The 23443-nt window shown below is 29.4% G+C and overlaps 1 protein-coding gene across 4 annotated transcripts in view; it reads left to right on the top strand.

Moving 5' to 3' along the window:
- LOC105836133 overlaps window positions 1-23443 on the top strand; it is a 33983-nt gene that overhangs the window by 8337 nt on the left and 2203 nt on the right. For 2 of the 4 annotated variants that reach the window (XM_036285831.1, XM_036285832.1), the window contains exons 3-15: window positions 239-352; window positions 977-1456; window positions 1865-6116; window positions 6699-6780; window positions 6900-6971; window positions 9988-10180; window positions 10622-10738; window positions 11696-11872; window positions 12209-12376; window positions 12909-13001; window positions 13091-13133; window positions 16808-16920; window positions 17286-20918. In XM_036285831.1, the coding sequence (XP_036141724.1) occupies window positions 239-352; window positions 977-1456; window positions 1865-6116; window positions 6699-6780; window positions 6900-6971; window positions 9988-10180; window positions 10622-10738; window positions 11696-11872; window positions 12209-12376; window positions 12909-13001; window positions 13091-13133; window positions 16808-16920; window positions 17286-17426 (6045 nt within the window). In that variant the 3' untranslated portion in view covers window positions 17427-20918. Of the gene's footprint in view, window positions 1-238; window positions 353-976; window positions 1457-1864; window positions 6117-6698; window positions 6781-6899; window positions 6972-9987; window positions 10181-10621; window positions 10739-11695; window positions 11873-12208; window positions 12377-12908; window positions 13002-13090; window positions 13134-13240; window positions 13385-16807; window positions 16921-17285; window positions 20919-23443 lie in introns of those variants that run through there. The other 2 variants (XM_036285833.1, XM_036285834.1) reach the window with 2 other exon arrangements.

The following is a 23443-nucleotide window of genomic DNA, read 5'->3' as shown; positions in this document are numbered from 1 at the left end:
TTTTACTTTAAGATTAATAATTTAAATGCCTTTAGAAAATGTTAAGAAAATGTTTTTTTTAGATGAGAAGAATAAGCCATTGATGGTTGTTTTGATCACATACAATAAAATTACAAAAAAATTAGACACTTACAATAAAATTAGTTTAATGTCGAATGTTTTATAAATTGATTATATATATTAAACATTTTTTAATATTGATGTAACATTTATTACACATATATGAATTTTTTGTTAGGCACCTAGCGGATATACACCGGAGCAATGGGCAGCTACACAACAGCAAGGCTGGGCTCAATGGCAACAATGGCAACAGCAGTATCAACAATGGCAGACACAATATGGCGACAAGGTATAATATAAAAATATATTAAGATATGATTTACTTATATAAATTTTTGTAATGCTTATACTTTTATATACTTTGTATTGACATAAATATATAATGTAATGTATAATTAATCAGAAATTTGAGAAATTAATTAATAATTTTTATTTATTATTGAAACAGTAACATTTGATCTATTATTTTTATTTTAAATAAATGTATATATGTATAAAATAATTATATTATATGATTATAATATTGCCGAAATATATATATGTGTGTGTACACATGAGTAAAAAATATTTTTAAGAATTATAGTTTAAAACATTTTTTTGTCTCTATATATAACTAATTTTAATTTTTAAAGATTTTCAATTATCTTAATCAATATATTGTACAACATAAATATAGTATAAATGAAAACAATATATTTTAACATAAATATTTTGTAAATCTTTTTTCTATCTTCTTGTGCAAAATTATAAAGTACGGAATTTGCAAATATAATTTTAATCATTTTTTAATTGGTTTTTCAAATTATTTGGTAATGTAAGATTTTTTTAATTGATATATGCAAAAAATGTTTGATATTCATAGAAACATCACTATTTTTAACTTATTAATTTTTATTAATGGAAAACTTTTCAGTACCAGGAGATGAAGCATTTATCAGCGCAAGATATGAATTTGACGGGCCAGATGCAAGTACCATCAAGTGCACAACCACCGCCTCTTCCCAAAGAGGACACACGACCTCCCTTGCCTCCCACTACCACAAATACATATCAATTTACGAATGTTCCACCCCCGCACCAAAACAATCTTCCATTATTCCCCACAAAGGAATCTACTAATAAGACAATGTCGCAAGCGAACGTGACAAATTATCCAACAAATCCACCGTTACCTACTACCAGCCAACCACCCTTACCACCTGAAATCGGCGAGAATAGAGAGAATATTATAACTAAAAAATCTAATAGTAATACAATTAGTGATTCCAATAGTGCTAAAAAATTTGAAGATGACGAATTGACTGAAGCTGAGAAAACATTTGACGCACAGTTCAAACAGTGGGAAGAACAGTTTAATGTCTGGAAACAGCAAAATGCCAATCATCCAGACAAGGTAAGTATTTTTAATATGTACAATTTACTACGAAATATTGATAAAAAGTAATTTATTTACATTGAAAGATACATGATGATTTTGGTATTTATTGAAAAATGTAAGGATTACCAAATGATTTTTATTTTATCCTTAACCATATTTTGCATATAATTTCCGATACATAAATTAAAATATATAAATTAAAATATTTTCTAAGTATTGCTATGCTTTTAATTATATTTTAGAAATTACATTTTAAAATGTAATTTTTAAAATATTTTTAAAATTATTATTTATATAGTGTAAATAAAATTAATATTCTCATTTTTATGATAGATACCAAGATTAATATTAAAAAAATAAAAGTATGTAAATAATTCAAATAACATTTTTTATAAAGATTTAATTGGCATTTTTATATTTCAGACTCAATATAAACAATACGAAGCTAAATGGACTACTTGGCGTGAGAAACTTCTTGAACGACGTGAGCAAATGCGCAAGAAACGTGAACAACAGAAACAGGCTGCTGCGAAAGCCGAAGCTGAAAAGAATAAGAATGTACCTGGCGACGATAAAATACTTAATATCTTGTCGAACACCGAAAATCAGCATCTGATCAACAATTTGTTGGGTATTGGAAAAACTTTGGGTCTTACAGGGAAGCAAAATATTTCCGCATCTTTACTACCACCACCGCCACCGCCACCATTGCCAGAAACTACAAATTCAAACAATCAACTTCCAACACAGGGAATGCAGCAAACTCCATCGCAAGTAAATATCGTTAGACCTGCGACATCTAATTGGCCTAATCAACAACAATGGGGAAATCAACAATATAATCCCAGAATGGAAGCACCGGGATACGGTCCCGGAATGGGATCGACAGTGCCTCCGATGCTCTCAACACCAGATCTGGGGCCACCTCAAATGGTCTCGCCAAATTTTCAACAACTACAACTGAGTTTGCCAAATAATATTGTACCAAATTTTTCGCAACCTCCACCAAATTTCCCTAATAATGATAGAATGCAATTGCAAAATGTGAAACCAGGTCCACCAAACATGAAAGATGGTCTCTCATATGGTCCGACTGATTCCTCAAATACGGATGTGCGCTTTAAGCATCTAAATGAAAGACCACCTTCCAATTTTGACGGCCCGCCTAACTTTAGAAGAAGTGATCAGGAACGTTTTGAACGAGATAATACTAATCCAAATGTGCATCAACAAGATCAATTTGGACCACCTACTGATACTTTTGACAAAGTCGACGCGCAACGTTTTAGAAGAGGCGACAGAAATTTAAGTGACTTTGGAAATAGTCAGTTAAACTCTCAGAATAATTTTAATTCAAGTAATGATCGATTTAAGTCAACAAATGATCGTTTTAATAGAGAAAACAATCGATTTGGACCGGTTGGTGGTGATAGATTTACATCAGGAGGCGATCGCTTTGGACCAAATAATGATCGTTTTGGTCCAGCCAATGAATGGTTTGGACAGGAGGGTGAGCGTTTTAGACCTGGAAATGATCGGCTCGGAATGGAGAAGGATCGCCGCGGATCTGGAACTGATCGATTTCCAGATAATGAGCGGTTTAGCTCTGATCGATTTGTACCAGGTAGTGAACAATTCGCTCCTGGAACTGACCGTTTTGATCCTAAAAATCGTTTCTTTTCTGGTAATGATCGATTTGGGCCCAATAGCGAACACTTTCGTCCGAACGATCGATTTGGTAGAGGTAACGCTGATTACTTCGATCCGAAAGATTTAGGTGATAACAGACGAGACAATTTTGGTACTAATGTTCGGGGTTTTAATAGGAATCCATCGTTTAGTCCGCCGAAAGAGCTACCACCAGAATTGAAGAAACTCATGGAAAAGCGAAAGGCAGCGGGAGATGTATTCAGACCCAGTTTTGTTGATTCTGACAAGTCTACTGGTATTGGTTCTCTTAGTGAGAGCTTTAAAAAGATTACCGGTGATTCACCTTTTAAAAGCTCCTTTGATTTTCCAAAGAATCCACCGAATCGTAGTACAACAACAAATAGCGGACCATCAAGTTTTCAATTACCTTTGTCTTCCGATTCAGGACAAGCTTCTATTTCCTCCACGCATGGGCCACGAGATCTTTTTAACCGCGATAACGAAACTCCTTTCAGAGGACATCCAGATAACTTTGGTAAACATAATCCTATGGATTACAATGAACGAGGAAAAAATATGGAAATCAGACCGCATCCCAATCAATCCCAACCAACAAATATTCAGCCTCTAGATGCTGTTAAACAGTCTGAAAAGATTGAAACTACTGATTCCGAATCAACCTTGCAAACTGGTAATATTACAGATGCAAAAGGTACAGAAACAATGCAAGAAGTGAGTGAAGTTAATAGTTCTATTGAGCAAAATAATACCGTTATTTCTGATAGTTTGAAAAATGACAATGGAGAAGAGAATAAAATTATTGGCGATAATGATAATTCTTTACAGCAGGATGATAAGAAACATGATAATAATCAAATTCAAACCAACATTATTGAAAAAGTAGATGAATCTCATGACAATGATAATAGTATTAAACAAATTGAAAGCTTACCCTTTATGGGCGAAAATGACGTACATCCAGAGGATTTGAATATGGAACCACCACCGGAATTGCCAAATTTATGTCCTATTTCTACGGATTCTAGTCAAAATAAACCAACGAATAAAGATTTTGATAGACAGAAACCAATTGATAATCAATTCGATATGCGTTTTAATAATAGTTTTGGTCCCAAGGGAATGGAATTTAAACCTGGTCCGCCATTTGGACCTCGGGGACCAATGTTTGGTCCCAAAGGTTCTCATATGTTTCCTTCGTCAGGACCATTTTTATCACAAGGTTCTATGAATGTTCAATTGGGTCCACGAGGTCCCAAAGATGGTCAATTTGGACTTAATGTATCCAATGAAAACCGATTTAGTCCTCGAAACTCTAATAATGAACAATACGGTGAACGAGATTGTAACGATGAGTTTTCTGAACCTTCAAACAGTGAGAAATTTGACTTACGTGGCTCTATAGATGAATCAGTTGGTCATTTTGGACCTCGAGCGCCAATAAATGCAAAATTCGGTCCAAGAGGACCTATTGATCGACAGATTGGACCAAGAGGACCAATTAATTTACCATTTTTTCCGCGAAATCCGGGTCCATTTGGGCTCAGAGGTAATATGCAATTTGGTTTGCGAGGAGGCCCTAGAGGTATTAATGATCGTTTGATGATCTCTGAAAGACCGTTTGGTCCGCGAGGACCCAACGATGGAACATATGGTCCTAGAGGACCCAATGATGCGCCTTTTAATATCAGACGTCTTTCTGATTCGCAGTTCAGCACTATGGGGCCTAAATTTGGTAATGTCAATGAACCACCCTTTGATAAGAGACCTTCTTTTGATAATAATGAATCCTTTTCTGATGAAAGAATTCTTGGTTCTCGAAAATCCAATGAAAATCTGCCTGGTCCCTGTAGTCTTAATGAATCTATTCCACTTGGTCCTCGCAATTCAAATGATGGTCCGCTTCAATCTAACTCAAAGAATTTTAATGAGAATCGATTTGAGTCTCGAGATTCTAATAATGGATCATCAGATTTTAAAGCAAAAGGTCCGATGAACGATTCAACTAATACGAATTTCCCAACTCAGAGCGATTCTTTGCTTAATTGCAGTGATTACATGCGTGGAAATTCTTATATTAGAAAAGAACCATTTGAAGATAATATTTTCGCCAAGAGAGCCAGATATGAAAATCCAAAACCAGGCGAGGAATTCAATAAGAGTTGTTTCGACAGGAATCTCGAAGTAGAAATGCGGAAAGAGAACACTGGTGAGTTCATTAAACGCATGCCCGATTTGAATGCAAAAGAATTAGAGACTGTAGCATCTCGTCCAGGACCGAGTGATACATGGAAGGGCAATCTCGTAGGCGGTCAAAGACCCGTTACTGAGCAACATAATGTTGATCGAAACATTCCCAATATATTCGACGAGCGATCGAGAATAGAAAGAACCGTGCTTGAACCAAAAGGCGCGTTGCGATATAATGAATCTGCCTCTAACTTATTCATGAAACGATCTAAGGGTGATGAAGAATTTTGCGTGCAGAGACAGTTTAATTATAATCATGGCGCAGGTGATCAGAAATTCGTTGAATCACACAACTTTATCCCAACGAAGGTGATTGATTATGGGCACGTGTCTCGTTCTTCGAGTATGGATCAGCATTTGTCGTCAATTCAGTGCTTTGATTATGGACACGGAAATCTAAAACCGACAGTGAATCGCGAACAGCAGCAGCAACAGCATTACCCGAAGAGAGATTTTAGGAATTGGGTGGAGAACGAGCAAAATCTGAAGGAATACACTGAGAAGATGAGCAACTACGAGAATAAGAAGGCATATGCCGGAAAAACGCGAAACTACGCAACGAATTACGACGCGCGCAGATCGACGGATTATAACAAACGAAAAGAACATGACTGGCAATCAAATGATAAGAAAACCGATGGCGAGAAAAAAGAAGACGACGATCGTAAAGAAAGAGGATATAATCCCGACTTAGAATCCCGAATTTTTGAACGAAATATTGATATTGATCAAAACGATCGGTATCAAAATGAAACAGGTAATTTAATATGAATATTTATCTTAGAAACAATGACTTTTGTTTCACATAATATTGGAATCTCAGATATAATCCGAATCTTTAAATTAATTAGAGAAAATTTGTATTATTTCTATTTTATTAATTAATTCATGATTGCTGTATGCATCTATATAAATGAATTATTAATAATTGCTAACTAATACCAATTTTGTCATTTTTAAGTAAATATTTGAATAATTTTATTTTTAATATTGTTTATTATATTATTTGATTTACAGTCTTCTTCATGATGAACACATGTTGATTGTAATATACAGCTTTAATTTCTAATTAAATTGGAAACATAAAAATGAATCTAAGCAGTTAGCAAATCGATAAATTACAGTTTAACATTTCTTTGACCACACATCTTACATCTTAAAACTCTGATTCATGTATTGCTTTGTGTTTAAATTTTTCCGTGTATTTTTTATTTTATGAAATTGGAAGATTTTGTAGCACTACAGTATTTTGCTACTGTTTGTAATTCATAAATGTCAATGAAATATTAAATCGAAGCTTATGTGCTGAGCACGTTTCGTTGTATCTATTATTTTTCAGATATAGAAATTATTCAAGAGATTCGTGGTAGAGAAATGAGTTCCCGTAGAGAAATGAATAAAGACAATGACAAAGATGATAGGTATTGTAAAATATTTTATTTAACTTTTTGTAATATGAAAATAACAAATAACAATTTTATAAAATATAAAGCAAAATGTGTGGGATATATATTCTGAATATATATGACATTTTCTTTAGATTGAAAGGAAATGTTAACTGGCAGGAGAATTCAAATAAAAACGTCGTAGATACAAAACTACAGGAGATAAGGTATGTTAACATCACTTTTTGAGTCTCCAGAATCTTTAGTCTATATTTAACAAATAATCGAAAAAAAGGATATTAACCTGAAAGATATCAAATACAGAATTTAATTTCTTAAAAATATAATAAAAATGGTTTAGCAAAAATATAATAAAATTCTAATAGACATATCTTTATCAGACATGCTTTTAATGCAACTTTATGATAATGAACAGAAACGCGCGCGCGCATGCCGCACGCACGCACGCACGCGCGCACGCGCGCGCGCGCGCGCGCGCGCACACACACACACACACACACACACACACACACACACACACACACACACACATACACACACACACACATTATTACAAATAAATTTAAATTATAATATAAATCAAGAATTAATAAAATGAGGAATATACAGGTTGATAAGCTAAAAAATTTTTTTTAATTTTCTTTAACAAAACTATTAACGATATTTTTTTTAAGGAAATTGATATTTTTTAACTAAAATTATTTTATTATAATAATTATTTGATTCCGGGTTAATGTCCTCTATATGTTTAATTATATTTCTCTCTAGATACTCATGCATCATGATTTGCAACTTTAATGTTTACGTTTATAATGTGTCATGTGTACATAAAATATGTGTATAAAAAATTAAATTAAAAAATAAATTTAACGAATTGTGAAGTAAAGAATTAAGTATTAAAAATATAGTTTAGGATTTTACAACTAATGTGTTAGTCAATATGCATTTTTTAGCATGATGCATAAATATCTTTAGCTATGCTATATTTAGATTTAATCCGGTAAAAAAAAGTCCGGAAATATCTTACCAAACTACAAAATATTAAAATATTTATGGCTTGCATAGAAAATAAAAAAAGAATAATAATGTATTAAAAAAAATATTGACACACGTTATAGAAGACGTTCATAAATATTATAAATATTGCGCATATGCAGTTGTGCAATTGCTGCAACGATTTATGGTATATTTGTTGAAGTTTGAAAAAGAGATTTATATGATTCTTTTGATATCAGACGAAAGTTAATAAATTTTATATAGGGTAATATATATTTGTTAAATACATATATTATAATATACATTATTCTACATATATTATAATATACATTAAATACATATATTATAATATATATTATTCTACACAAGCAGAGAAATTATATCCTGTCGTAAAATTTAATTTTATTTTTTAGCTATAAAAATTATTTCCTTAGAAAACAAAAATTTTCTCCATAAATCCCAAAATTCCAATTTTTTATGGTACCTTTATCTCATCATTTGTTTGATATTTTTATTTGTTTATACAATTACTTAAAGCTATAAAAATTTATTAAGATGTGTCATAACACATCACAAAAATCATAATTTTTATTACATTTTTTCAATTATGCATTGATATGAACTTGTGGGTTTTATTAATGGTGTTTTATAATATAAATATTGCGCATATGCAGTTGTGCATTTGCTGCACCACAATTTATGATATATTTGACGAGATTTAAGAAACAGATTTATATAATTTTTATGATATTTCTAAAATACAATAAAATATTTTATGTTCTGTGATGTTTTATAATTTATATTGAAACAAATATTTGGGCTTGAATAACCGAATAATAATTATTTCGTGTTTTTGATTTTCGTTATCCGAATTTTTCGGATACTCGAATGTCAATAAAATTTGCATATTGATATGTCAACGCTGACATAACAGATATATGTGTGTATATATATGTATATGTAATATATTCGTGTTATATATACAGTCAATTAATATGTTAATTATGGATAGTTATCAAGTATTATATAATCAGCAAAAATTACTACACAAGTTTATTAGTTATTTTTTCATACTTTTTACTATATCTTCTTTAAATAAATATATATACTATGTATAAAATATAGCTTATATATTGTGAATGTTGTTTTCTGTGTAAAAGTCTTCTCTGTTTGATGGCTATAAAGTTACAAGAAACAATCAAAAAATGAATTTAAACAAGTATTTGCTAAATTTTCATTATTGCTCAACAAGATATGCCATTTTATTAATTAAAAAAATTTTTCTTACTTATAAGATTGACTTTTATTACTTATAAGATGTAGAATTATTACTGTAGGACTGTAATAATTCTACATCTAGATTCTTAATTTTAGTGTTGATCTAATCAATACTAAATTTTAATAAATTTTAACGATAAATTTCTTACGTTTTTGTTTCTGACATAAACTGAATTTTTTACAATGCTAATCGGTTTACAGAGCATTAAAAAATGTTGTATAACTCTAGAAATTAAAAAAGAATATTGATATTACTTAAAATCTAATTTCTGATGTACAGAGTTTTTTGTAACATATAAATGATATAACAAGTTTTTATCTCATTGCTCTCATCAAGATGTTCATCATATAGCATTTTATTGTATATAATGAATATTTTTATTTACTGTAAATATTCGTACTTTTACCTACATTTGTATTTTTACTAATATATATCTATAACATTCTTATATTTTACAAATCTAATTTTTTTAAACGTTATACTAAATTTTTATGACTTATATATTAGTATCTAATGTGCCATTTTACGTATGGTATCAATCTATTTATGTGGAATAATTTTCTTTTAATGTTAAGATATATTTGTGGATACACACTTTGTAAAACCAATTGCACAATTATGAAGGAATTTCTGAATTTTTAAAAATTTTGCGATTATTTGCAAAATATTTCTTTCAAATTGTCATACATGCAGCTACGTAATACTGAGAAAAAATTTCTATTATACGAAAAACATTTATATATGTATTTTTCTTGTTCTGCGTTTATTATTACAGAGACTGTCTTTTATTATACAAGATTGATCAAAAAGTTAATTTGTTCTCTTGTTTGCAATGAACAGAAACAAAGAACAAGTAATATTTTCGATCATTTTACTCTAATGTATTTGTTTATAAGTATACGTGGTCACGCGTTTTTTAATTTTATTAAAAGACAAATTTTTTACAGTCTTTCTTCAGATACAAAGAAAAATGTTACGGAAACAACTACGAAAACTCTGGAATTGGCAAAAATTCCAAATTATACAATGGTCGATGATCTATTGTGCCCACCAGGTCGCCAGAACAGACCACCAAAAATAGCTATTATTCTTAGAGGACCACCTGGAAGTGGCAAGTCTTTTGTGGCTAAACTTATCAAGGTACGTGTACACATATTAGTAAATTTAAATATATTATTACATATGCATATTAACAAATATTAAGAAATTATTATTTATGTGTAAAATATAAGTCTTAACCTTAAAATTCAATTCAATTAATTACTTATTTATAAATAGATGAAATAAAGAAATATATAAGAATGTATATTTCTTTTCTTTTATAATTTTTTCTATTGCATTAATTTTTATAACTTAGGGAAAAAAGTTAATATATTAAAGTTTATGTTTAAAAAATAACTAGTTGATGTTAAAAATTAAACTTATTAAAATTAACTATGTTAAGTTAAATATTATTAACTTTTTATTTTTTAAATTAATTTTCTGATTTTGAATGTTTGGTCCAATTATATTTATACGTTATATTTATTCTATGAATGTATGAACCTATCTAATTTGTTGTAATGTTTTCCTACTGTGCAGGATAAAGAGGTTGATCAAGGTGGTTCTGCCCCGAGAATATTAAGTTTAGATGATTACTTCCTTGTCGAAAAAGAAATAGAAACTAAAGATGATAATGGAAAGAAAGTCACAGTTAAGGTATGTTTGATGTACAATATTTATGTTCGTGAAGTATAATAAGTTTTGATGCTTGTAATATAATAACTATTTTGTTATATTAAGTTTGTAATAATACTATTTAATATTTAAGCGAGTCTTTTATTAAGTGTTATTAACAATCTATTTTTTAATTTTATAGATAGACAGATTTTAATTTTATGGATTTATTTGTGAATGCCTCATTTATTTTAAATTTGATTTATTGTTAAAGTTGATTTATGTAATGTTGATTTTTTTATTAGAAATCGACATTATATAGATTTTATAAAATATTATTTAAATATTAAGTTTGGTGCCTTTTTCTAACTTTTAAGTAAACTTTTAAATAAGATTACTGATTTGTGTTGAAGAAAGCTAGAATTGTTTGAAGATTATGGTTATTTATGGAAATTTATGGTCATTTATATGATTGTTAACCCTCAATACGAACACTGGGTGTAACCTAGACCTAGATCTAGACAAATTTTCAAAGTTGCGGACTTTGTTTCGATCTACTTTTAGTTTTTGCAAAATATCTCTTGTGCTATAAGTTATTTGGCTTTTTAACTGTAATATTTTTTTCGTCAGACTTTAAACTATTGATTAAAAAAAAAGATTAAAAATAGATTAAAAAATATTTGAATCAGAGATATATGCAAATAAAGACGCCGGATTAGGAAAACCCGCGTAATGCGTAAATTGAGCTTTTTTTATCTGTGCATACTGAGAGTTAATACTGATTAATAAAGATTTAAAGTATAATTTTATTTTTGGTTTATGTTTGAACAAAGTATTTTTTTTAATAACATTTGTATATATATATATATATATATATATATATAATATATACAAATATATATATATATATATAATATATACAATATATATATATATATATATATATATATATATATATATATATATATTTAACATTCTCATAGATTTTATTTATAATAGGAAATGGTATATGAATATGAAGAAGCTATGGAGCAGAGTTATGTAACATCTCTTGTTAAAGCTTTTAAGAAAAATATAACAGATGGATTTTTCAATTTTATCATATTAGATTGCATTAATGAGAAGATTTCAGATTATGAAGAGATGTGGAGTTTTGCTAAAACGAAAGGTTTTAAAGTAAGTTATTTATTTAATAATATACATAAATATAATATATTTAATAATATTGTACATGGCCTTTCAAGACTATTGCGGATATCTTTGTTATAAATTTTTTTATTTGGAACAAATTTTCTACAACAACAATAATATAAACAATTGCACGTATTATAATAAAAATCTCAAAATATTTATGAGCATATATTTTAGAGTTGATACAAAAATATCAATTTTTTAATGATTAAAACATATACGCTCTTGATATTGATTTTAGTCTCTACTTGTGGCATATATAACAAATTTGGTAACAGTTTTTGTTAGTATAATGTATAATATTATATTATATCTGTAAAGGTATACGTATGCGAGATGGAAATGGATGTCCAGATATGCTTAAAGAGAAATATTCACAATCGCACTGAGGATGAAATTAATCGTATTATAGATTACTTTGAACCAACGCCCAGTTATCATCAGAAGTTAGATGTAAATTCTATGTTACAAGAGCAAGCAATAGAAGAGGTAATTTCATTTATTTATCTTAGAGTCACTGGCGCCGACTTAGGGGGGGCAGAGCACTTTTGGCCCCCCCAATAAAATTATTGGAGGGGGGGGGCGACGCCCTCCCAATAATTTTTATCTTTTTGAAAAAGTTTTTTTTTAAGAAATCGCGCGCACAGCTTAAGCTCATCAGACTACCAACTAAAAATAAGGAAAATAAGCTTCCTTTCTCGAATATTTGAAATAAACTTTCTCAATGTTGTGCAATGTAAATAAAAATATATGTAAGTGTATAAGATATTAAAGCTTGCATACTTATATATGAAGCATATTTATATTTGAAGCTATTTTAGAATACATTGCAACAAAGGGCTAAAAAGATTGAGTTATTGCTAGTATTTGATTTTTTTCTAAATTCATAATTTACTATTTGAGTTTTGGCATAATTTATGAATTTTTGATACACATTAACGATACTAGGATTAGTTGTTTTTTTGTTGTAGTGCGTACATCATAAATTGTAATTGTAAAATTGCAAATGTTCTTATTGAAGGTGGATATGGAAGACAGTCAAGAAACGCAAGAGAAATCTACCATGCAAACTGAAGATAGTCAAGATAGTCAAGAAGATACTCAGGATACAATTGTAATTAAATGGACTTTAGAAATACTTGTTTCTTATATACTTTCAGTGGTTTTTGTTATGATTTCTTATATATACTTTTATTTTTTTAGGGTGTTAGTAAATGGGAAAAAATGGAAGCTGAAGATAAATTAGGTTAGTTAATTTACATTAATTTATATTGACAGATTAATATGCCTTCATATTTTGTACATATTTTCTATTTAGCGTTAATTATCTGTAGAAAATTACTTTTTTTTAAGGGATGCTGGAGATGGATCTGTTTTACCGATTAAACGCGATTATTGTTCTAGTGAAAAATCTTTTTTACTTTAATTATACCAAATTAAAAATCTTTCTCCAGAATTAAAATATAGACAATATCGGAGTGCGGTGTACACAAGTTTATATGAAAAACGAACAAAAATTAAAAAATTACAGTTTTGTGATTGACTCTTACGGTCGACTCGTGAAAACATTTGCTACGCGTATAAAAGTTTTAGACTTTATACGTACAAAACAAACATGCTTCGCACATTGCATTATAAAAAAGAACAATTCTATGCTTTTGGAAATGAGCCTTTCAATATAATAGATTTTTTTTCTACGAAAATCTCGTATGTATGTGTGAGTGCGGATTCGCAAGAAGTCAATAAGTAGAGTAATATGAAAAAAATTTTTTTGGTTTTCGATATAAAATCCAATTTACAGATTGATATTAATATATGTACTTTATTCTGGAAAAGAATTTCCAAACCTATAAAAGAAATATATACGAAATCTCATTAATGATGTGCACGAATGAAGATATTATCGACCCCGATCAAGTTTGAGAAGCAGTCCAGTATCCCTTTAAGGGAATCCTGGAGTGCCTTTGAAATTTAATTGAGATTGATAATGTAGTCATTCATGCACATCATTAATAAGATTTCATATGTATTTCTTGTATAGATTTAGAAATTCTTTTCCAGAATTAAAGTACACATATTAATATCAATCTATGAATTTAAATTTATATTGAAAATAAAAAAAAATTTCTCATATTGTTCTACTTATCGACTTTTTATGCATACATAATCTAATTTTTCGTTGTTTCATTTTCCAATTTGCGGAATGCAAATCTTTTTTTCTAGATTTCTAATCTTATTTCTAATTTCACGATATTATTCCTGAGTTTATTTTAGGGAGGGCGACGTGATTATTTTGTATATATAAAGTGTAGATTTTTTGTATAAAGCAAATATTGTTAGGTTAGGTGACTAATAAATAACAATTTTTTTTATTTATTAGAACAAATCGTACGTCGCCCCCTTTATTTTTGTGCGTACTTTAATCTTGTAAAAGGATTTTGCATTCTGTTATTCCAATTTGAAAATCCAAGTTCCCCAAAAAATGTAACTGTCACTTCTGGATCCTCTTAAGACGATCTTAAGGGGATCCTAAAGTGCCCGTCAAACTTGATCAGGATCGATAATGTAGAGTCATTCGTGCATACCATTAACAAAGAGGTCGATTCTGTATTTTTGAAGAAGTGAAAATGTGAAAGGTGAGCAACAGTAATTGGTGTACATCGTTAACCCTAAAAGTATACACCAATCAATGGAGACAGTGCTATTCACTTTTCACGCTTTTACTTTCTTCAGAAATACAAAATCGATCCCCAGATTTTGTATGTTACAGATTTAAAAGATTTCATATGTATTTCTTTTATAAATTCGGAAATTTTTTTCCAGAATTAAAGTATTAATATCATCATATGAACTGGATTTTATACCGAGAATAAACCAAATGTTTTTCAGACTGCTCTTTTTCTAACCTATGAGTGAGTCCCAGATGCGCACAGTGTAAAACGGACACCACCAATTGAATTTTGTAAATTTATCCTAACCCTAACTAACTCAGCAATCTGATTTGTGATGTCCGTTTTACACTTGCGCATTTGGGACGCTCCCTAACCCTATATCTGGATTTGCAATTATAAAAAGTTCATGAAACAAATCTTTTTTCCTAGACTTTTAATCTTAGTTTGAATTGCACACACGAAGTAAGATTAAAGAGATGTATCTTCTATGGTGTAGAGCGAAAAAGTTGTCACGAAAAATATTCCGTATGTGGCCAGGTTTGCTGAATGGAATAACCTGGACCATTCCGTCGTTATCTTGAAATTTGTATACACATACACACACGCACATATATATGTATGTATGTATTATGTTTAGTTGAGTTAGTAATGAGTAAGTATGTGTATGTAATGTTTCATACACATACTTACTCATTACTAATTCGACTAAACGTAATATTATAGCTGTTTCAAAATTGCTGTCAATTGCTGTTGAGGAGTAGTGACGTCATTAAATTTTTCGTCACTTCCTGCTGTGGCTGCTGTAACTAAAGAGTGATGCAGCTACAGCAAGGTACGTCATCAAAAATGGCGAACGCCATGGAAGAGGTAACTTTAATTGATCCCGAAAATAATACAGAATACATAGTTAACATTTCGTCAAAATAATTACTTATTATCTTTGTTGATTCTGAGTTAATAGATTCTTTGCTAGAATCTTCAACAATCACTTTTAAAATTGTTTCAAATAAAAACTTCTTTTGCATATTTTCTCCCATATTTCCAAGTTATTTTGCTATTGCTGTCACCACACAAATACCATTCCAATTTGAAAACCGTATTCTCACTATCAGTATGCTTATTGAAATTGGAACGCAATTGGTAGCATGATTTTGTGACGTCATACAGCGCTGACAGCAATTTTGAAACACAGCTTATATATATACAAATTTCAAGATGGCGACAAATGGTCCAAGTTATTCCATTTGGCAAACTTTGCCACATATAAAACATTTTTCGTGACCACTTTCAATTTATGTAGATAACTTTCCTTATTCTTATTTTATGATTACATGATATTGTTCGTATATGTTATCCCCAAGGTCTGTAGATGAACAATGGGAGGGGAAGAAAGGTTTTCGCATGAGCGCCATTTTGGGGTCATAAAGTGTATGTGTAGTGTTTGTTGTACGAGAAGAGTGAGTGAGTAATAGTAAAAGTGGAATGTGGGGAAGGTGGAATTGATACATCATGGCTGTGTTTCAAAATTGCTATCAGTACTGAAAATTTATAGTTTTTGTTACGTACACTATAGATTTTTAGTACTGACAGCAATTTTGAAACACAGCCCGTATTGACCCCGGCCATTTTAGGGCCAAATGACTAAATATGAGTGGGAATACCTTCCTTCCTCTCCCGTCGTTCATCTACAGACTTTGGTTATCCCTAGAGGAATACGGTTTTATTTTGTACATATATATCATAGATTTTGTATACTAAGCAAATATTGTCATCAAGTAACAGCTCTATGTACCAAAAATGAAATTTTTTTTCGTTTTTAATATTAAATCAACCGTATTCCCTTAGATTTTGATGTGTACTTTAATTCTGTAAAAGAGTTTTGCGATTCTATAAAGCCAATTAAAAGATTAGTTTAATGAAAAAATGTCGGTAAAACAGACGACTTTAGGATCCCTTAAGCGACCCTTAAATACAAAAACAAAAAAATATAAAAATTATAAATACCAACCTAAAAGTGAGTTTACGTTTGATCACTGAAGAAGTCTGAATAAAAGTCTGAAGAAAGTCAGAATAAAAATAGAAATTATTTTTAATTAAAAAGTGTTAAGGAAGTATAAGAAAATCAATTAAAAGAAATTAAAATATAATTATATTATCACAAGGACATCTGTGCTTGTAGGTTTATATTGGCTTTATTATCTAGTTTTCTATAACTATTTATTATTTAATTTTTTTTTACCAAATGTAGATCGATTGGATGGTCTGGCAAAGAAGAAAGGTGAAGCAAGACCGCAAACTATGGAAGATTTTCTACAAGTGCCCGATTACTACAACATGGAAGATACTTCTGGCAAAAAACGAGTATGTATCACACAATATTAAAACAATTTGTAATAGTATTACAATAACCAACTACAATATTCCTTGAATTACATTTTTTGCCAAAGAAATTGATTATTTATGTATTGCATTTTCTTTTTTTTTTTTTTTCATTTTTAATGTTATACATATTCACAACAAAGTATAAATTAAAATTTTGTTAATATGTATTCAAAATTAGCTTAAACAAATTATTTTATTATTTATTTATAAAGTTCATGTAAAATTGATAAATATTCATTTTAATAACAGCCTAATATGACTGCATGAGAAACAGAAGCTTAAAATATAATTTTTTGATAAGTACAAGACTCGAAAAAAAGATTATACTTCTATGTTTTTTGCAGGTACGTTGGGCCGATTTAGAAGAGCGTAAAGAGCAGGAAAAAATGCGTGCTGTCGGATTTGTTGTTGGGCATACTAATTGGGATCGAATGATGGATCCTACAAAGGGTGGAAGCGCCTTAACACGCACAAAGTACATATGATTCAAAATTACTTCTGAAGTATGTAATAATTAATAAGAATAAAATTAGACATAGATTTTATTAATTATTTTTTTCATGACTTCCTTGTTTAAGTTTTTTGTTTTAATTTAGATTTTGGCTATATATACATATACGTGTGTGTGTGTGTGTGTGTGTGTGTGTGTGTGCGTGCGCGCGCGTGCGTGTATGTGTGTATGTGTGTGTATTAACAAAATCTAAATTTACGGTTATATGTTGCTGTACTGTTATTATTGTCCAAGACATTGTCAATTATATTTGTACAAATAATAGCAGTAATGAGAGCAAATGGAATTATATCAATTTCTATACGTACCTAGATGAAAGGTTTCTATGACTTTCGATTTTCCGATAAAGATTACGAACTTTAAATTTCATATACATATATACAGATGTGTGAGCTCAAACTCGCAATCTGTCAGAGTCCATCACTCTCACATGGAGTCACACGACAACCCATCTATATTTGTACAAAATATAATAGAAATAATTATGTGCACATAATATACAATACTAGTATAATTATGATAATTATGTATATAATACACTATATATAAATATAGCTTTTATGAGTGTTAATATTTTATTTATATTTGCAATATATATTTAACAAAAATTAATAAAAAGGTAAATTAGATAAAGCAGCTGGTTATATTGACTTTTTTCAGTAATTATGTACTTTTTAGTGCGTTGTATTTTTATTATATTATATGTAATTATAATTTATTACATGATAATCATTGGATTATATATTTTTACGTTGTCAGAAAGATCAACAGTTTAATTTGTACATTAAAAGAGAAGTACATTATTCAATTTGAATAATACATCTTATTGTTTTATGTTTAAAACACTGCAATATATAAAAGAAACTTGACTGTTACAAATGAGAACAAATTGTTTTATAACTTGTTAATATATTTATTTTGATTTTATTCATTAAAGTGTACCTCTTATTTTTTAACAGCATTAAAAAAGATTAAGCATAAAATACCAAAGAGTTAAGGTATATCACTTTTGTAGAAATGAGATAAAATGCTTTATAATATCTTGATTGCATAACAAATGGTATACACAATTTGCTAAAAAATATGCTATTCTTTTTAACAATAAGAATAAAAAATGTAATCATTTTTTACAAAATTAATAGTTTCTTTTCCTGGGACAGGTTTCTATCTTTTTATCTTGACACAATTAGAAAGAAATAATGAAAGAAAAAAAAATTCTACACGTGCTATTGGTACTAATTTAAGAGATTTTAAAATTCACTTGGTATTAAAATTTAATGTCATTCACTTGCATATTGGTGAAATAAAGCATACAAAGAATTAATGTGAATTATAAGTTTGTGTAAAATAAGAGGACGATATTTTTCAACTTAATTTGATAAATCTAACATTTTTATAAAAAGAAATATGGTCACATGTTATAATGTGGCATACAATTAAATAAATCGAGTATGATTAAACACGTAAATAATAAAACAATGGAATCTTACCCGATATGACATCTTCCTCTGACTTACCTTAATTTGTTAATTACTCTATTAATTACATTGACTGCGTTCCAAAATTCACTGTCAGTATTGAAAACTAGTTTCTGTTACGTATACTATTAATTTTCAGTATTAATAGTAAATTTTGGAATATAGATTAGAACAAATACTTCAGATTATATCAAATTCAGTCTTTTATATAAAAAATCAAATCCCAATTAGTAATGAAAAAGTTAAATTGTATGTCACAATGGATACAATAAAAGTGTAAAAATACAACAGATATCTTTACATTTTTATTGTATCCATTGTAACATACAATTTTTATTATTCACTTTTCGACCTTTATTAGGTATTTTTTGTCACACAAACCAAATTATATGTCGAGTATCTAACTCGATAATTCATAATATTTCGAAGAATGGCGAATAATTATCTTTTGTTGTAGGAAAACACGCAGATTAATATCATTTTACAGGGGTTGTACCATAAGTCATATATTTAGAGATAAATTTTTTATTAAAATATTATATTAAGTAATTTGATATATATATTTTGCTATTATTTGAGCAAAGTGTTTCGATTATATTTAAAAAATTATTAAATACACGCAGTTTTATAAATTAATGTATTTTTTATTTTAATTTTATTGTTTTATTTGCAGTAGCAATTCGTACATGGAGATATTTGTTCATTAATGTAAAGTTGTTGACACTTTATTAATTATGATGGATACTTATTAGGTGCACAACTTTGCTTCCGCCGTTTTCCAATAGATAGCTATAGCGGTAAGTGGTGGTCAAAATAAATAGATCGTAGACGTCATACAATAAGCTTAGGCATTTATAAACATAACGCTATCGAAATATTAATCGATTTGTGTCTGTATCATAAAGTTATTCTCGATTGAAAATGTCAGCTTACGAGCCAAATTCTCGTCATTTGCGGGAGGTTTTAATTTTTTGCTTCAATATGAAGAAATCCGGTTGAGGCTCATCGAATGCTGTCAAATACGTATGGAGAGGCCGCTGTTAGTGAAAGAACGTGCCGAGAGTGGTTTCAACGCTTCAAGAACGGTGATTTTGACGTCGAAGACCGGTATGACAGTGGAAGAGAGGTTTTCGAAGATGCAGAATTGGAGGCATTACTTGATTAAGACCGTGTCAAACGCAAGAAAAATTGGCAGGATCATTGGGAGTGACTCAACAAGCCATTTCAAAACGCCTGAAAGTTATGGGAAAAGCAAGGAAATTGGGTGCTATAAGAGTTGAAGCCGAGAGATGTTGAACTTGTTTGCTTGTAAACAGTTGCTTGCAAGGCAAAGACGGAAGGGATTTCTGCATCGTATTGTGACTGGGGATGAAAAATGGGTTCATTACGATAATCCCAAGCGCAGAAAGTCTTAGGGACTTCCCGGTCATGCTTTCACGTCGACGGCCAAACCGAATATTCGGCTCCAAAATCATGCTCTGTATTTGGTGGGACCAGCTCGGCGTAGTGTATTATGAGCTACTAAAACCGACTGAAACAATCACAGGCGATCGGTATCGAAAGCAATTGATGCGTTTAAGCCGAGCACTGAAAGACAAACGGCCGCAATACAACGATAGTCACGATAAAGTGATTTTGCAGCATGACAATGTTCCATGTCGCAAAGCCCGTCAAAACATACTTGGAAACGTTGAAATGGGAAGTCCTATTCCACCCGCCGTATTCTCCGGACATTGTTCCCTCTGACTATCACTTGTTTCGATCAATAACACACGGCCTGGCTGACCAGCACTTTCGTTTTTATGAAGTGAAAAATTTTGGATTGATTCGTGGATCATCTCAAAAGACGACCAGTTTTTTCGACGCAGGATTCGTATGCTGCCAGAAAGATGGGAGAAAGTAATGACCAGCAATGGACAATACTTTGAATCGTAAATGTATAACCAGTTTTTCACAATAAAGCCTCGAATTTCGAAAAAAGAAAAAAACGGCGGAAGCAAAGTTCTACACCTAATAAAAAGATTTTTACTATGCACAGTGGCCTATTTAACAAAGTCTTTTTTTACTGAAAAATTATGCAAAAAAATTCTAGAAAACTTTTTTATGTACAATAATATTTATCTACAATAATAATTTTGTGAATAACGTTGAACATATTTCTTATTTTTTTAGAATTGATCATTTTTTCAGTGTTATTGTTGTTTTCAGAAACGGTTTGTTTCTAGAAAGTGTAACAAATTACGCTGCACTTTAAATAATCTGATTTAATATAATACATATATTTTATATACAAAGAAATTTGTTACATAAAATTCTTATCGTCATATATATAGGGTGTGTGATAAAGAACTTAGTAAGATATTTTTAGATTAACCCTTAACCCGAGTATCTTAGGATTTTTTCATCTAAATTTTTACACTAAACTGAGTTTTTAATGTTGTACATGATGCCCATTTACTGTAACAAATTAATAATTGACAGTAACAAACTTGTGCACTTGATGTTAATATAATGCCTTTCAAAGATTTAGATACTGATATGTAGAACAATAATAAATGTTGTATAGAAAAATATATTGTTGTGTGTGTGTGTGCGTGCGTCTAATAAAATTGAATCTTAATATCAAAAAATAATTTCTGTTGAATACTTTATAAATAATATCTTTTTATAAAACATTTTTATACAACAAGAAAATATATATTTTTTATATGACAATATAAAAAATATTTTTATACCAAACAAAAGTAATATATTTTATACAACACAAATTATTTTCTAAAGTATATATTAAATATTTACACTATCTTATTTATAATGTTTTGATTTATACAAATCGAATTTATAATGATGTACATATTGTGTGTACTTGTATATCAACATATTTATAATAATTTTATAATTAGATTTGGCAGGATATATATCTTATTTATATAATTATTATAAATTTATTAGATTTCGTGTAAACATTGAGCAATTACAAAATGATCGAACCATTCAAGAGAGTATACTGTTTAATGAAAATCCAAGTCAAGTACGAAAAAATTTTCGTTCGAGTTAAGGGTTAATATTTAATGCGAATTATCTTTAGAAAATTAGATGAGAAACATTAATATATATTGAAAATTAACAATTGTAATATAATTGTACAATTTTACAAATTATTTGTGAAGAGCATCATCTCGTCATTTTTTATTTTAATTGATTTGAATTAAAAATTAACAGATTACGGATTTATAATTCTTGGAGAGATCATTGGATTGAATTACTTAAATAATTATTATATTTTCTTAGACCTCTTTAGACATTATATATATTCAACAATCCTACGTATAAATTTTTATTTTATTTACATTAACGTAAAGTCAATCTAAGAGTTGAGCTGGAAAATTTATTTCACAAAAAACGTCGCATTTTCCTGCAATATATTATAATGTTATGTTGAATGTTAAAGAATTAATAAACATTCCAGGTTTAACATACAAACATTTGTCGGATCTTACATAAATAAAAAGTTTTCATACTTTTTTTTCGATACTTTCATTTTCTTTCGCATAATTCTTAACACAATTTTAACATACTTATGGTCCATCCTGTATACAATCTACATATACATATACGCAACTTGTGTGTGTGTGTGTGTTTGTGTGTTTTTATATATCTATATGTGTATGTAACTTTATTAACAAAACTTGGATCTTTCCGCTTCTAACAACTTCGTTAAAGCTACAGATAACAACAGTAAGAGATAAATAATTTTATATTAGATGTGTGTGACAAACATCAATAACAAAATTAATGACAAGCGCAGTGAACGATCTGCGAAATACACACATGCACATATATGTATGCATACTTATATACGTATATACATACGCACAATATATGTATTTTATACACATACACACGCACGCACGCACGTGCACACACACATACACGCACACGCGTGCACGGATACATACATATAAAACACATACACTGTGTTATATATACATAAGAATAATTCCTAGTTCAATGAATATTAAGTATTCGCTTAAACGAATCAGCGTGCTCTTTATATATATACATACGAAAAATCGCGAAATTTCGCATCGCGATTATATGGCCTTCAACGTAGCTTATTGTCAAAGCTCGATTCGTAATAACAGTGCAGTTAAATTTTGAAAGATTAATATTTATATTTTGTTTTGCTTTGTATCTTGACGGCGGGCAAACTATATATATAATAAATAAATTGCAAATCTGTGAAATTAAAAGAAAAATAGTTCAACAAGTTTTGAAGTAATGGACATTGTCGAGTGAATAACTCTTATAACAGAGTATCAATGGTTCATAGTTATAGTAACCAATCATTCTATTTTAAAATAGGAGAGAGAGAGAGAGGGGGGAGAGACAGAGAGAAATTATAAACAATTATTATTAATAAAAGTAAATTGAAATAAAAAAATTATTTTGAAAGTATGTTTTCTACTAACATATGCTGTACGTTGTTTGTTTGAACACATTCTCAATTTCT

This window comes from Monomorium pharaonis, chromosome 4 (genome assembly GCF_013373865.1).
Source record: "Monomorium pharaonis isolate MP-MQ-018 chromosome 4, ASM1337386v2, whole genome shotgun sequence".
Lineage (NCBI taxonomy): Eukaryota > Metazoa > Arthropoda > Insecta > Hymenoptera > Formicidae > Monomorium > Monomorium pharaonis.
This window is presented reverse-complemented; position numbering and strand designations above follow the sequence as displayed.